This window comes from Hydra vulgaris, chromosome 09, assembly GCF_038396675.1.
Source record: "Hydra vulgaris chromosome 09, alternate assembly HydraT2T_AEP".
Taxonomy (NCBI): Eukaryota; Metazoa; Cnidaria; class Hydrozoa; order Anthoathecata; family Hydridae; genus Hydra; species Hydra vulgaris.
This window is the reverse complement of record NC_088928.1, coordinates 37,774,315-37,787,654: the sequence shown is the minus strand read 5'-3', so window position 1 is coordinate 37,787,654 and position 13,340 is coordinate 37,774,315. Positions and strand designations below refer to the sequence as shown.

General features: G+C 25.9%; 1 protein-coding gene across 1 annotated transcript in view; it reads left to right on the top strand.

Annotated features, from left to right (window-relative positions):
• Nucleotides 1-9,101, top strand: part of LOC101240898 (dynein heavy chain-like protein 2) — a 47,756-nt gene extending 38,655 nt beyond the window's left edge. Inside the window, exons 7-8 of the mRNA XM_065805604.1 lie at nucleotides 1,966-2,091; nucleotides 6,574-9,101. Of these exons, the coding sequence (XP_065661676.1) occupies nucleotides 1,966-2,091; nucleotides 6,574-7,545 (1,098 nt within the window). The 3' untranslated portion in view covers nucleotides 7,546-9,101. The remainder of the gene's footprint in view (nucleotides 1-1,965; nucleotides 2,092-6,573) is intronic.
• The last annotated feature ends 4,239 nt before the right edge of the window (nucleotides 9,102-13,340 follow it).

Below are 13,340 nucleotides of genomic sequence, written 5' to 3'. Positions count from 1 at the left end.
TTTTTATATCATAAACATTTTTTAGTATAATGTTAGAATACAATCATACATTTCAAGAACTGACAAATATGCTTCACACCTTACATTCAACTGAGTCTTTAACCTATCAAACATTACAAAATGTTTTTCATTACAAATACTTTTTCTAAGAGTTTTTTTAAAGTAATAAATTTTTTATTTTGTACATGAATAATTTTTATTACCAATAACATAAGTAAGTATTCAATGTTTAAGAAAATAAAACAAACAAAATAGGTAATTTACTTAATTTTACTTTACTAATGCATTTTGATGATAACTTTTTTATAAATGATTTTTGAAAGCTATGGCACTTCTTTTCTAGTATTTTTGATAGGTATGGCACTCCTTTTCCAGTTTTACCAAATATGATTAGCAAAAAGTCGATTGATAGATGTTAACAGTTCCTAACCGATCCTAAAAAATTACCAATATTTTTCATGCCAATATGCGCATTAGAAGTACAGTATCTGACAAAACATGGTGGACAAACTCAAATTTAAAACAAAAGTTGACCATAAACTGAAAAAAAGTAGTAAAACAATTGAAAATATTAATTTTTAAGTAGTTTATTATGTTGTTAACAAAATTTAAAACTTTTGAATCATACTCAAAATCACGGAAAAACAACAGCAAGAAAGCAACAGCAAGAAGCGAGTCTGGAGACTTTTTGTCTCCAGACTCGCTTCTTGCTGTCGCTTCCAAAAAAGTTATATTTTGATTCATCACTAAAAGTATATTTTTCCACCGGTCTACAGTCCAATTTTAGTGTGCTTTGGCAAACGCAAGTCTTAGCTTTCTATTTCTAAAGGAAGTTAGTGGTTTCTTAGCAGGCATTCAAGAAAACAATTTTGCTTCGTTAGCTCTTTGTCGCATACTGCGAACAGAGATTTGTAGTTCAAGTTTTTTGGTTAATTTTGTGGGTGACAAAAATGGATCTTTTTTAAGCTCTTTAGCAATTCTTCAATCTAGCCTTTGGAATGTTTTTGTTGGGCGTCCACCCCAATGGTTTATTTTATACCATTCACGAGATCCAAATGATTTGACAGTTTTGCTTACAGTCAATTTAGCTATATTATTTTTTCTTCAAATTTCAGCTTGACGTTCACTGCTTTTAATATCTTTAATAATATTTTCACGTAAAACACTTCTTAATTTGTCGTAAGCCATTTTAAATTGCAATTTTTTACGCGATATATCACAAGTTAAATCTATTTTTAGTTTAATTGAAAAAATAATTGATCAGATGTTCCAAAATCTATTTTATTATTTTAGAGTACTGTTATGATAAAATTGAAAACAAAAGAATACGGTAAATTGAATAAAGACAATGAAATCTTATAAAAAAGCATCGTTTTGATTAGTCTACCTTGATTTGTCCACAAAAAAAATGTAGTTTGCTGAGAAAAATATGTATAAATTTTTTTTGTGATTCTTTGTATGATTCAAAGTTTTAAATTTTATAAGAACATAATAAACTATTTAAAAATTAATATGTACAATTGTTTTACTTTTTTTTTTTAGTTTTTAATCAACTTTTGTTTTAAATTTGAGTTTGTCTACCATGTTTTGTCCGATACTGTATATGCTTATTAGAGTCACAAAAGGATAACCTTTTTAAGGCAAGTTACTTTATGATTTTAGTCACAGTTAAAACTTTTCTCCAAAATGAATACTGAACTACTTGGATAGTTTAAAACTAATGCTTGTTATGTGTGAGCGCCATATCTTTATTAGAATACATTCTTTTTCTTGACTTTGAAGAAATTTTATTTGTGGTCTATAATTTAAGGATTTATAATTACTAAAAAAAGTAAATATAATTTATTGTTCGATTTATTTTATATTTTTTTATATTAAATAGTACTTATGAAAATAAACACTTATATACTTTATAGTTAATGTCTTATTGGTTACATTATTGTTTATTATGTCCTTTCTTTTTAGAATATCGTTATTAGCATAAACACTATTTATAATGATGTCATGATAAAAGAAAACTTCAGCAGAGCTCTTTTATGGTTTAAATATTACCATTACCGACTAGCTGTGCAGTTACAATGGACTGATAATGTAAATAATGATTACTTTTTTATATTTATAAAGTAATAAAAGTTATTTTAAAAATAACATAGTTAAACAATCATTTCACTAGAAGTGTATCTTTAGATCTTTTTGTACAATGTATATTGGCATCTTAATGTAAAATACATCTTTATATCTTTTTGAACAATGTATCTCTGTACCTTAATGTGCAATCTATTTTCATATCATAATGTGCAATATTTCTCTGTATCTTAATGTAACAATGTATCTCTGTATCTTAATGTTACAATGTATCTTCGTATCTTAATGTAACAATGCATCTCTGTATCTTAATGTAACAATGTATCTCTGTATCTTCATTTTACAATGTATCTTCGTATCTTAATGTAACAATGCATTTCTATCTTAAAGTAACAATGCATCTCTATCTTAATGTAACAATGTATCTTTGTATCTTAATGTAACAATGCATTTCTGTATCTTTATGTATAATGTATTTTTGTATCTTAATGTATAATCTATCATTGTATCTTAACATATCTCTGTATCTTAATGTATAATATTGTGGTTTAAAAAAACAATGTTTTTGAAAAAATATCTGCACATTTTATCTTAAGTGGTTCTATATAATAAAATAACACTGCATTTAAAAGTTTGTTGAATAAAAAATATTTTTAGGGGTGCCTCAAGACCCTTGAACATTTAATGAGTCCCTAATATTAATAAAAAAAAAGTTTTTCTTTTTTTTTATTAATATTAGAGACCCATTAAATGTTCAAGGGTCTTGAGACACCCCTAAAAATATTTTGTATTCAAAAAACTTTTAAATGCAGTGTTATTTTATTATATAGAACTAACATTTATATAATGTATTTGACAGGTTATTATTAGATATTTAATATTTAGAAACAAGGGTACCTCAGGCCACATTTTTTTAATGCCAAAATTTAAAGCCTCAGACTTGTCAAAAAATGGTGAAGGTGACATGATCACATCTCTATACTAATTACTTTGTATTATTTTAAGTATATTGACTTGATATATGAAAGTCCGTCATGTAGAAAGGTTTAAAAATTAGTGCCCCTAGGCACAAGTAGCTTTTTTTTTAATTGTGTCTAGGGCTACTAGCTTATTGTACCTAGGGCCACTCTCTGAAAATAAGTTTTAACTCCATAATTAAATGACAATAAAGGTAGAGTCAAATTTTAATAAAAATTTGTTTAATCTTAAATTGTTTCAACAAATTTATCTAGTTTTACTTGATTGTAACACTTAAATAAATAGCAAAATTGACTAATAGTTCTAAGCAAAATTGAGAAATAAGTCTACGCTTAAAATAATAGTTCCAAAATAACTGCAAGAAAAAAAACTTCTACACCAATCAAAACTCAACAATTTACCTTGTCATCAAATTCTTTACACACATATGGCCCTAGGTACAAGCAAACTATATGACCCTAGGTACAAGAAATGATAGCCTCGTGAAAAATGTCATCTACTAATGAACCCCAATTGAGAGGAAACATATTTAACATTGCATTCAGTACTTAAGTAACAAACAGTATTATATACAAGAATTTGTAGAAAAGCATTTTCTCTAGGATTGTAAAACAATCTGTAGTACCAGGTGCAAAAAGTTACTTTTTACCATCAAAAAGCATTTTGCAATTATAACTTATTGTAGTAACGTTCTCTAAAAATCAAAATTAAATAATAAAAACTTTTGTAACTAATCACTTGACTGACAAGCATTTCTTAGAACTTTAAAGTTTCCAAATAAAGTGCGGTGGCCCTAGGTACAATGAGGCCCTAGGTACACAAACTTCCCCTAAATTCTTAACTTTTTAAATATCATAACAATAAAAGAGTAAGGTTTCATTATTACCTTCAATGAACAAGTAAATATTAGTATTAAAATATCAAAGTCAAAATTGCTTTTCAGTTTCAGAAGAAATAAAGCATCAAACATATGAGCCTTGGAGGTGGCTATATGTACAGTTGAACAAGTTTCTATATATACAGTTGAAAAAACCCCTATATTATAAATAAAAATATTTAAACAATGCAGGAAGTATTTGTGGACTTTGATCAAAAGAATTTTGAGCAAAAACCTCAAATATCTATTTAAAGTATTTTTTTAAATAGAACTTTATGATGATTATGATTTATGTTATGGGAAAACAACAGGTACAATAGTTAGATCTAAAGTCTTTACAAGTATTCCATGAATTGCTCTGTGTATTCGACTACTTTATAAAAGTGATTGTTCATATGACTGCAGAAGTCAATTGAAAAACTCAGCCTAAAATAGCCCCTAGTATTCAGTTCCTTGAAGTAGAGAAATATAGAAAGTAAACAGGAGATTTTGCAGGTTTCATTAGGTCAAAGGGGAAGCACTACAACAGACTATGTAGCTAAAAATCGTTTGTACAGTTTGAAAAACAGAAAACTGATTACTGATTGCATTTCATATTAATATGACAGAATATTAGCTAAACAGTATAGTATTTGCACACTTTAAGATTTAAAATGCCACCATTAATTCAAACAGTTTTCTAGAAAGAAAAATTAGGATTAACAAAATACTAATATTTGTTTTTCAAAACAATATATGAAAAAAGAACTATTTGACTAAAATAATTCAAAAGAAAATCTTACTAGCAAGCAATGTGCATCAAGTTGCAGTTTAACTCTTCTTATAATATACTGAGCTATTGCTGTGTTAAAAAAAATTTAGGAAAATAAAAGTTTAAAAAATGAATTAAAGATTTCATGAATAAATCTATAAGTGAATGAAAGGTTTTTAAAATTATTTTATTTTTTTCTAATTGCAGTATTAAAATTGTGTTTGATAGAAAATACTCATCTTTGTTTCCATTAAATTCTGGGACACGGTTCCATTCTTGGTCTTGTATTTTCAAGATGCAAATGTTTTTTGAAAGCAGAGCTAATCTAAAGGGAATAAAAAATTTTTTGTAGGCTTTAACTTTAGAGATTAGAGGCTGGCAAAAATCCTTTTAAGAGAAGCAAAAAATTACATTATTTTTTTGCTTTGGATGATCATAGTTGATCATGACCATGCGGACTTGTGGAACTGCATTGTTTGAACTTGAAGAGTTATTTTAATAACTAACCTTTAAAATGTTACACTAAATCCAAATAAACCTCTGTTAATTGCTCTTTTTTACAAAGCAAGGTAAACTAACTGGAACAAGAGTTTTCAGCAGACTTAGCAAAAGATGCCTGAAAATATTTGGGAAACTTATCAATTTGTTTGAATCTAGTAAAAATTCAAAAGTTGATAGATATACTCAAGATTTGTAGTTTTAAATAACATATATGATAAAAAAGATTTGGTGTGGTTCTTAATAAATGAGCTTCCTATATAATTTATTGAACTGTTTGTAATGAACAATAAAAGCTGTTATTTTTTTCACTTTGTATACAAAAGACATTAAACCAAAGAACTTTGAATAATAAAAGTCTAGATTGTTGTTTATTTAATGATTTGATATGCATTTAATGATCTGATATGCATTCTATGCTTTGATATACATTGTGAAGAAAAAATAAAAGTAACTCGATGATTTAAAAAAAAAATCACAAATTTTTACTTAGTAAAATAACATTTTAACATAAATAATAAATATTATAATAGAATATAATGTGAAGCCAGAAATTCCTGGTTTCTTAATACTCAAATGCATAAATAAATGGCACGTAATCGTTCACAGTTTTATAAATTTTTTGGCGTTAACCAGAGATAAAAAATTTCTTCATTTACTTTATAAATTAAAATAGGAAATCATCAAAAAAATTTTAGATATACAAATATATATATATATATATATATATATATATATATATATATATATATATATATATATATATATATATATATATATATATATACATTTTTAATTTTTAAACTGTTTAAAAGAAAAAGTTTGTAATAAATAATAATATTAATTATTATTTATCCTGCAGGTTTAAAAATAAATTTTATTAGAGATATTCTTATTTGAAATTAAATAAGTTCTTATTTGAAAGGACAAACTCTTCAACTGTATCCTTAGCTTTTTTAAAAAATTTTTCTCTGATGTTACATTAATTTTGTATTTTTTGAAGTGTTTTTCTCTGATGTTACATTAACTTTATATTTTTTGTAGTGTTTTTCTCTGATGTTACATTAACTTATATTAGTAAAAGTAGCTAAATTTAATAAGCTCTGATTGTGTTTATTTAAAAAAAAGTTTCCAAAACGATCATCATATTTAATTTTTTTTATATACCATATGTAATTTTCATTATATTGCATGGCATTATTTTTTTTTTTTTATATACCATATATAATTTTCATTACATTTTAGAGTTTTTTTTTTTATATACTATATAGAGTTTTCATTATTTTAACAGCATTATTTAAAAAATGATTTATGTTGTTAATTTTCATAATATAAAAATATTTTTTGTTGCTTTTGACTGTTGGATAAAAAATTATATTATTAGGTTATCAATACGAAGTTGACAGCAGATTATCATCAAGCAGTTCAGGTTTACAAGCAAAAATATCAAGAGTTACGAATGGAACGCATCCGATGCATGCAAGAAATTGCTCATAAATGGAGTTTAAACATAGATTTTAAATTTATTGAAAAGTGCAACTCAGATGAAAATCATCAAGAAAATGTTTCTGTTCAAATATCAGCACCTATCACAATGCCAAGCAATCAAGAATCGAGTCTTGCTGTTCCAGATATTGATATAATTGAAGAGGATCTTAGTGATTTTAATTCAATTATGAATGATAATATTGCTGAATATATTAAAGATGAAGATAAAAATAAATTTGAAAATATTGAAAATAGAGTTAAAGAAAATATAACCAATGAAAATATATCCAATGAAAATACAGCAAACGACAATGCTGGCAATGAAAATACTGCCAATGAAAATTTAGTCAATGAAAATGCAACCGATGAAAATGTAGCAAATGAAAATACATCCAATGAAAATGTTGCCAATGAAAATACAGAAGAAAAAAGTTCAACCAATGAGTATACAGCTCATGATAATTTAGAGGTTGAAAAAAATGATATTGTTCCATCTCAAATAAAGACTGAAGAAGATATGACAAATTTAGAAGTTGAGAAAATACCTGATAATCACATTAATGATAAAAATGAAGATTCCTTCAACAATGCTGAGATATTTGATGCAAAAGCACCCACTCCTCCTGCATTAAAGTACATTCCTCTATCTGAATTAGCTCCTGTACCCTCTGATATTGAACTATTTGGTAACATCCAAGACCTTCAGGAGAAACACAAACATGAGGTGGAAGAGTTTGAAAAGGCTCAAGCTAACAACAAAGCTAAGCAACTTGATGACTTTCAACGAAAACTAAAAAGAAGAAAAACCCAGCGTAGAATGTTGGTTCAGCAAAACAAAGAAGTTAATGATTTACTTTCTGGTGTATAAATGTATGAGCAGTAATATATTTTTAATAGTTATGAAAAATTTATAAATAAGCAAAATTGTTGTATATAAAATATATATGCAACAATATAATATATTTTATACAACAATATAATATATCATAATATAATACTTGTACATGTATGTAGGTATGTACATAAATTACTTTTTTAACAAATTTCCTTTAAAAAAATGAACTTTAGAACTGACGATGATTACTAATTTGTGACTTAAAGTTTTTCAAAATGTTTTTGGACATTACTAGGTCAAAATCCAATGTATTCAACTATATTCATTCATTTCATTTGTTTCATATCTATCCTACATGTTTTATATACCCAACTTTCAAATATGATTGATCTGTTTATATGTTTTTTAAATACCAGAAGCAATTTATGTACGAGTTTACTTTTCGTTTTGGATTGCGTGTTAGTAATAAAATAATTAATCATAGTGTGAATTATTGTAGTATTAATGACTATTATGTACTTTTGAGTACTCAAATATACAGTAATTAGTTAGTAAACCTGGTATAGCAGATTGAATTACTTTTTCAGAACTGCGTTCATTTCAACAGAGAATCCATAACAGTTTATTAAAATCGAATAATGATGTTAATTTGCTATATAAAATAAAATAATTGTTAAAATTTGATGATAATAGTTAGCACTTGAACTCACAAAAATAATAAAAAGTAATTTATTATAACAGTGTTTTTTTTTGTTTTTTTTTGTAAGACGAATCTTATATTAAATTATATTGAAAAAGGGTTTATATAAAATTTTAATTGTAATTTAATTAAAATATATATTTTAGTTGCATATTTAAATCGATAATATTGCTAAAAAGATCAACGTAATGATATATAATAAATATAAATATTACTCGAAAACATTTTGTATCAATTTTTATAGTATTTAAATTTTCCATTCTTTTTTCTTTTCTTTTTTTTTTTCTTTTTTTTTGTAAACAAGGATTTATACAGAATTGATATATATATATATGCATGCGTGCATACATACATAAATACATACATACATACATACATACATACATACATACATACATACATACATACATACATACATACATACATACATACATACATATATATATATATATATATATATATATATATATATATACATACGTATATATATATATATATATATATATATATATATATACATATATATATATATATATATATATATATATATATATATATATATATATATATATATATATATATATATATATATATATATATATATATATATATATATACACACACACACACACGCACACAGATATATATGTGTGTGTGTATATGTATAAATATAATTTTTCGTGATCTTTTTTGCTTTTGGAAGTCTAAATTTGGTAACTGAATTTATTTTACAAAAAGTGATTTTGTTCATTGTTAGATTTTGCTTATGATATAATTTTATTTTAGCATTAGATTTTTAACTATAAAAAGAATAATCTCCTAGAGAAGAACTTATATAAAAGTTTCATAAATGTATCAGCAAATTATTTAAATAAATGTAATGTTTTTACTGTTGTTGTTTTTTTGACGTATCTATTTTTTAAAACAATTTTTTTTTATTCATCTCCAAATGCTGTTGGCTATGAAATTTTATTGCGTTAACACAAAGCTAAAAAATTTTTGATATACGTATTTTTATAGAGTCTAAGTTACCGTAATATGAAATGCATGACAACATTTTAAAAGGGAAATAAATTTACTTCAGGCATTCATTTATATAGCTATAAACAACAGTAGACCTAGCACGAATCTCTGGTACTTTGCTGGATTTCTATAATTTCATTTCTTATGTAAAAGTGCATTAGATAATCTCCACTAATATAAATAAATTCTTATTGTAAGTAGCATCAAAAAATGTCTTATTGTAAGTAGCTTCAAAAAATCTAATCTTGAGCACAGTTAACTTTATATAATATTACTTTAGTACACAAGGATGAACTTCATCAACTGCTGCAGTTTTGTCAGCTTCTAATGTGAGCAGTTGTTTAATAATCTTAAAGTAAGACTAGTTACGTTTGTTTTAGTATGAAACTAGAATTTATGTGCCACGACTTCATGCGTAATAGATTTTTTATAGCCTAATACGGATTTTTGAAAAAATCTTTTTTTAATAATTTTGGTATTCATTTCCATTCATTGATGAAAAAATATATAACAAGTTTGTTGTAATATTTTTGTCTTTAAATAGAAATGTTTTAGCGACCTGTTTATCCAAGGTGGTTAAATAATTCAAATAATGTCGTTTTAGTATACAAATGTTTGTTTATTGTACTCATAAGCAGCTATCAAAAGTTAGTCCTTGCTTTAGTTGATAAATAGTCCTAATCAACTATACATAATTTATATGGTCGAAGGTCTTTTGTATGTTTTCAAAAGAAAATCCGCCAGGTATATATTTATACATGAAATTGGTTATATATTAGATATATATTTATGTATAAAATTAGAATCATATCTAAGTGGGGGATCTGGTTTTTTTCTGGCGTTCGTCTTATTTTAAATTTAATACATTTTGTATTGTATATAGTAAGCTTGCAAGATTTACTAAGTTTTGAATATATGGAAAAGACTTTTCGAAATTACTTTCGAATTTATTTCGAAAAGTCTTGAATTAATTTCGAACGAAATTACTGTAAAAAATAAAATGATGCGTTGCATTTTTACATAAAAACATTAATATAATTATACAAGTAAACAGGATTATACAAGTAAACGGTATCATTTGAACTTGACGCAACACCCAATTCTCATTAATCATTTTTAAAGAGTTATAAAAAATAGTGTTGTTATGGCTATGAAAGTTGTGGCTAAAAAAAAAATTGTCATTTGTAAAAAAAAGTGTTAAAGTAGCAAGTTTTATATGAATTTAAACAACTTTAAAACCATCCGACTGCATACTTCAAAACCATTCATCTCGATTAACTGTGTAAAATTGTTACCAAAAATGGTTTTTTAAAATGTACAAGTTTAGTGTGTTTCTTGATACTTCTCGTAAATTCAAAGCAAAGTATAACAAAAAAAAATTGAGTAAAGAAAAATTTTTATTTATAGAAATAGACTTTTAACTGTAGGTTTATAATATTTAAAGGTTATATCAATACAGCAAAAGCAGATCCGATGACAATGTGCTCTCAAGAGTGATTCTGTTTCATAAATATCAGTTCGAATTTGCATTTGCTTTCGGATTTTTTACAATTATTGATTGAGACTAGCTAGTTTGGTGAAGTTGCTATTATTGATTTGGTAGATTGACATAGTTGAGTTGGAGCTGGTGAAAGTTGTGAACAGATACAACAGAAGTTTGAACAGTTGAGAATAGATTGAGCGGCTTTTGGTGGCTGAATAGTTTAGAATTGTCAACTTTGATTATGTTTTGTTTATATAATGCCAGATTTTATTTACGCAATTGCATTAAATCAGCGTAGTTTTTTGTTTTTCTGTTAGCCATTATGTAAATCTTTCCTTGATTGTCTGAGATAGAGTGATTAAATGTTTTTTCGCTTTTTTTATGTTATTAATTTACAAACTAATTTATTTAACAACGGTAAACTCATAGGTTTGTACAACTAACGCAGGCCCTTCGGGGGCAGATCCAGGGTGATGTTACTGATTTACTGGCATTGGTTTCTTTGTATCATTAAATTTAAGTGTGTCCTTTTTTAACATTTGCCTTAAATATTTCAATTATTTTTACGTACAATGTAAATTTGTAAACTCGCCTTTAAAAGAATCTTTTCTTAATTACAAAAACTTCTTATGTTTTGGAGCAACTGATGCAATTGTTCTCCACTATTTACAATTTCTACTATCTACAATCTTGATTGGTTAAAAATTTTATTTTTATAGTTTTAAACAATTGTCTTTAAAGATTTTGGAAAACTTTTTGGATGGTTTGTAGCAAATGATGAATTTTCTCTTAATCATTAAATGGTTAGCTGATAATATTTTATTACCAATTATTAAAATGATAGAAAGAACATTGGCATCAGTTATTACTATTCGAAACGTTCTCTAAAATGTACAAAGACGATGTGTTAAAACGTTGTTTAAATTTTGGTAACCAATCAAAATTGCATATATATTGGAAAACAATTGCATCAGAAGCTCCAAAATATAAGGAAATTCTCGGAATTACTAAGAACATACTTGTAATCTTTTTAGTATTTAATAGATTACTTTAAAAAAACTGGTGTTGCGCAGAGCGAAAACTGATGCGCAAACTAAGGTTGTTTTTTTTGTTTGTTTTTTTTTCATTATTTCGGTTTACAAAGTCAGTCGTTATACAATAAAATAAACTATTAAAATACTTTTACAAATATATAAATATAGCAGACTAACAATATAAACTAGGTTTCCGAAAGAAGATCACAAGGATCTTGTCATCGGGACTTAACTTGTGAACTTTTTTATTTTTATTTTTCTTTTAACAGTATTTACAGTTTAACTCGTGTAAAAGATTAATATATATGTATTCTTCATAATACCTTGCACTTCACAATTATTGTAAATAAAAAAATATTAAAAAAGATGTAAAAAACTATAAGTTATATATAGTTAAAATAACAAAAATATATAGTTAAAATAACAAGAAAATAAATTTTTTCAAGTGATTAGTTAGTATTGTAAAATGTTATCTTGAGAAAGAATAAAATTTTTTGCTTTGTTTTTATAAAGATGAAGAGAATTAGTTAGATCAAAATCAAAATTTGGCAAAACAAGTTTATTCCACAGGAGTGGCGCACGATAGGCAAGACAGAACTGATTAAAATTTGTGTGACAAAAAGGTTTTTCTTAAAAATTTATATTTCTAAGTTCGTATTTGTTGGTTGATTTTAAATTGAAGAGATCTTTAAAGACTGGAGGAGATAGATTGTTTTTCCACATATAAACAAAACATAAAATTTTCAAGACGTTGAGTTCATATATATTTAAAATTCTCATTTCAATAAAGTAAGGTTTACAATGAGGAAAAAGATCAGCAAAGTTAATTATGTGAATTGCACGTTTCTGACAGCGATAAAGACGTTGTAGTTTACTTTTTTCAGTACTTCCCCTGGCAATATTTGCATAGTTTAAGTAACCATGAATAAATGAGAAATAGAGTTGTCTTAAATTTATCTTATTGAGATAATTTCGAGCTTTGTATAAAACTCCAATGTTTTTAGAGAGTTAAGAGCATATATAATTAATGTGTTGATTCCAAGTAATGTTCTCATCGAGATCAGAGACGTGGTGGCACCTAAAAGCAGGTACGAATTTCCATAAGAGGGGCCCGGTGAAGTAGTTCTAACGTGAGAAAAATAACTGATCAAGGAAAGTTATATTTATACTAAAAAAAATTGTAATTAATAAAGAAAGAAAATGTGGAAATTGGGTCAATTTTCACATTTTCTTATGTTCCACTGACAAGAAAACACGATCCCCAACATGTTGGGGATATCAACCGATTTGCTAGACGAGTTTTGACAAGTTTCAGTTTGCTGAAAACTTTCTCATGCTAAATTTATTGGAATTGAACTAAATATCTTGTATAGAACTGCAACAGAATGGAATACAGCATCTAACATAGTTTACAGTATAAAATTGTAAGTGGTGAGGAAAGAAGGCAAAGTTATGTTATCCTTCTCAGCAGCCTTTCTGTAGATCTCCACAAAATCAACCATTTCAGTAGTAAAGAAAATTTGTCAACAAGAATTGCAGTTGCTGAATCCACTAGAGTATAAAACACTTCTGCCAGCCACCGATCTTT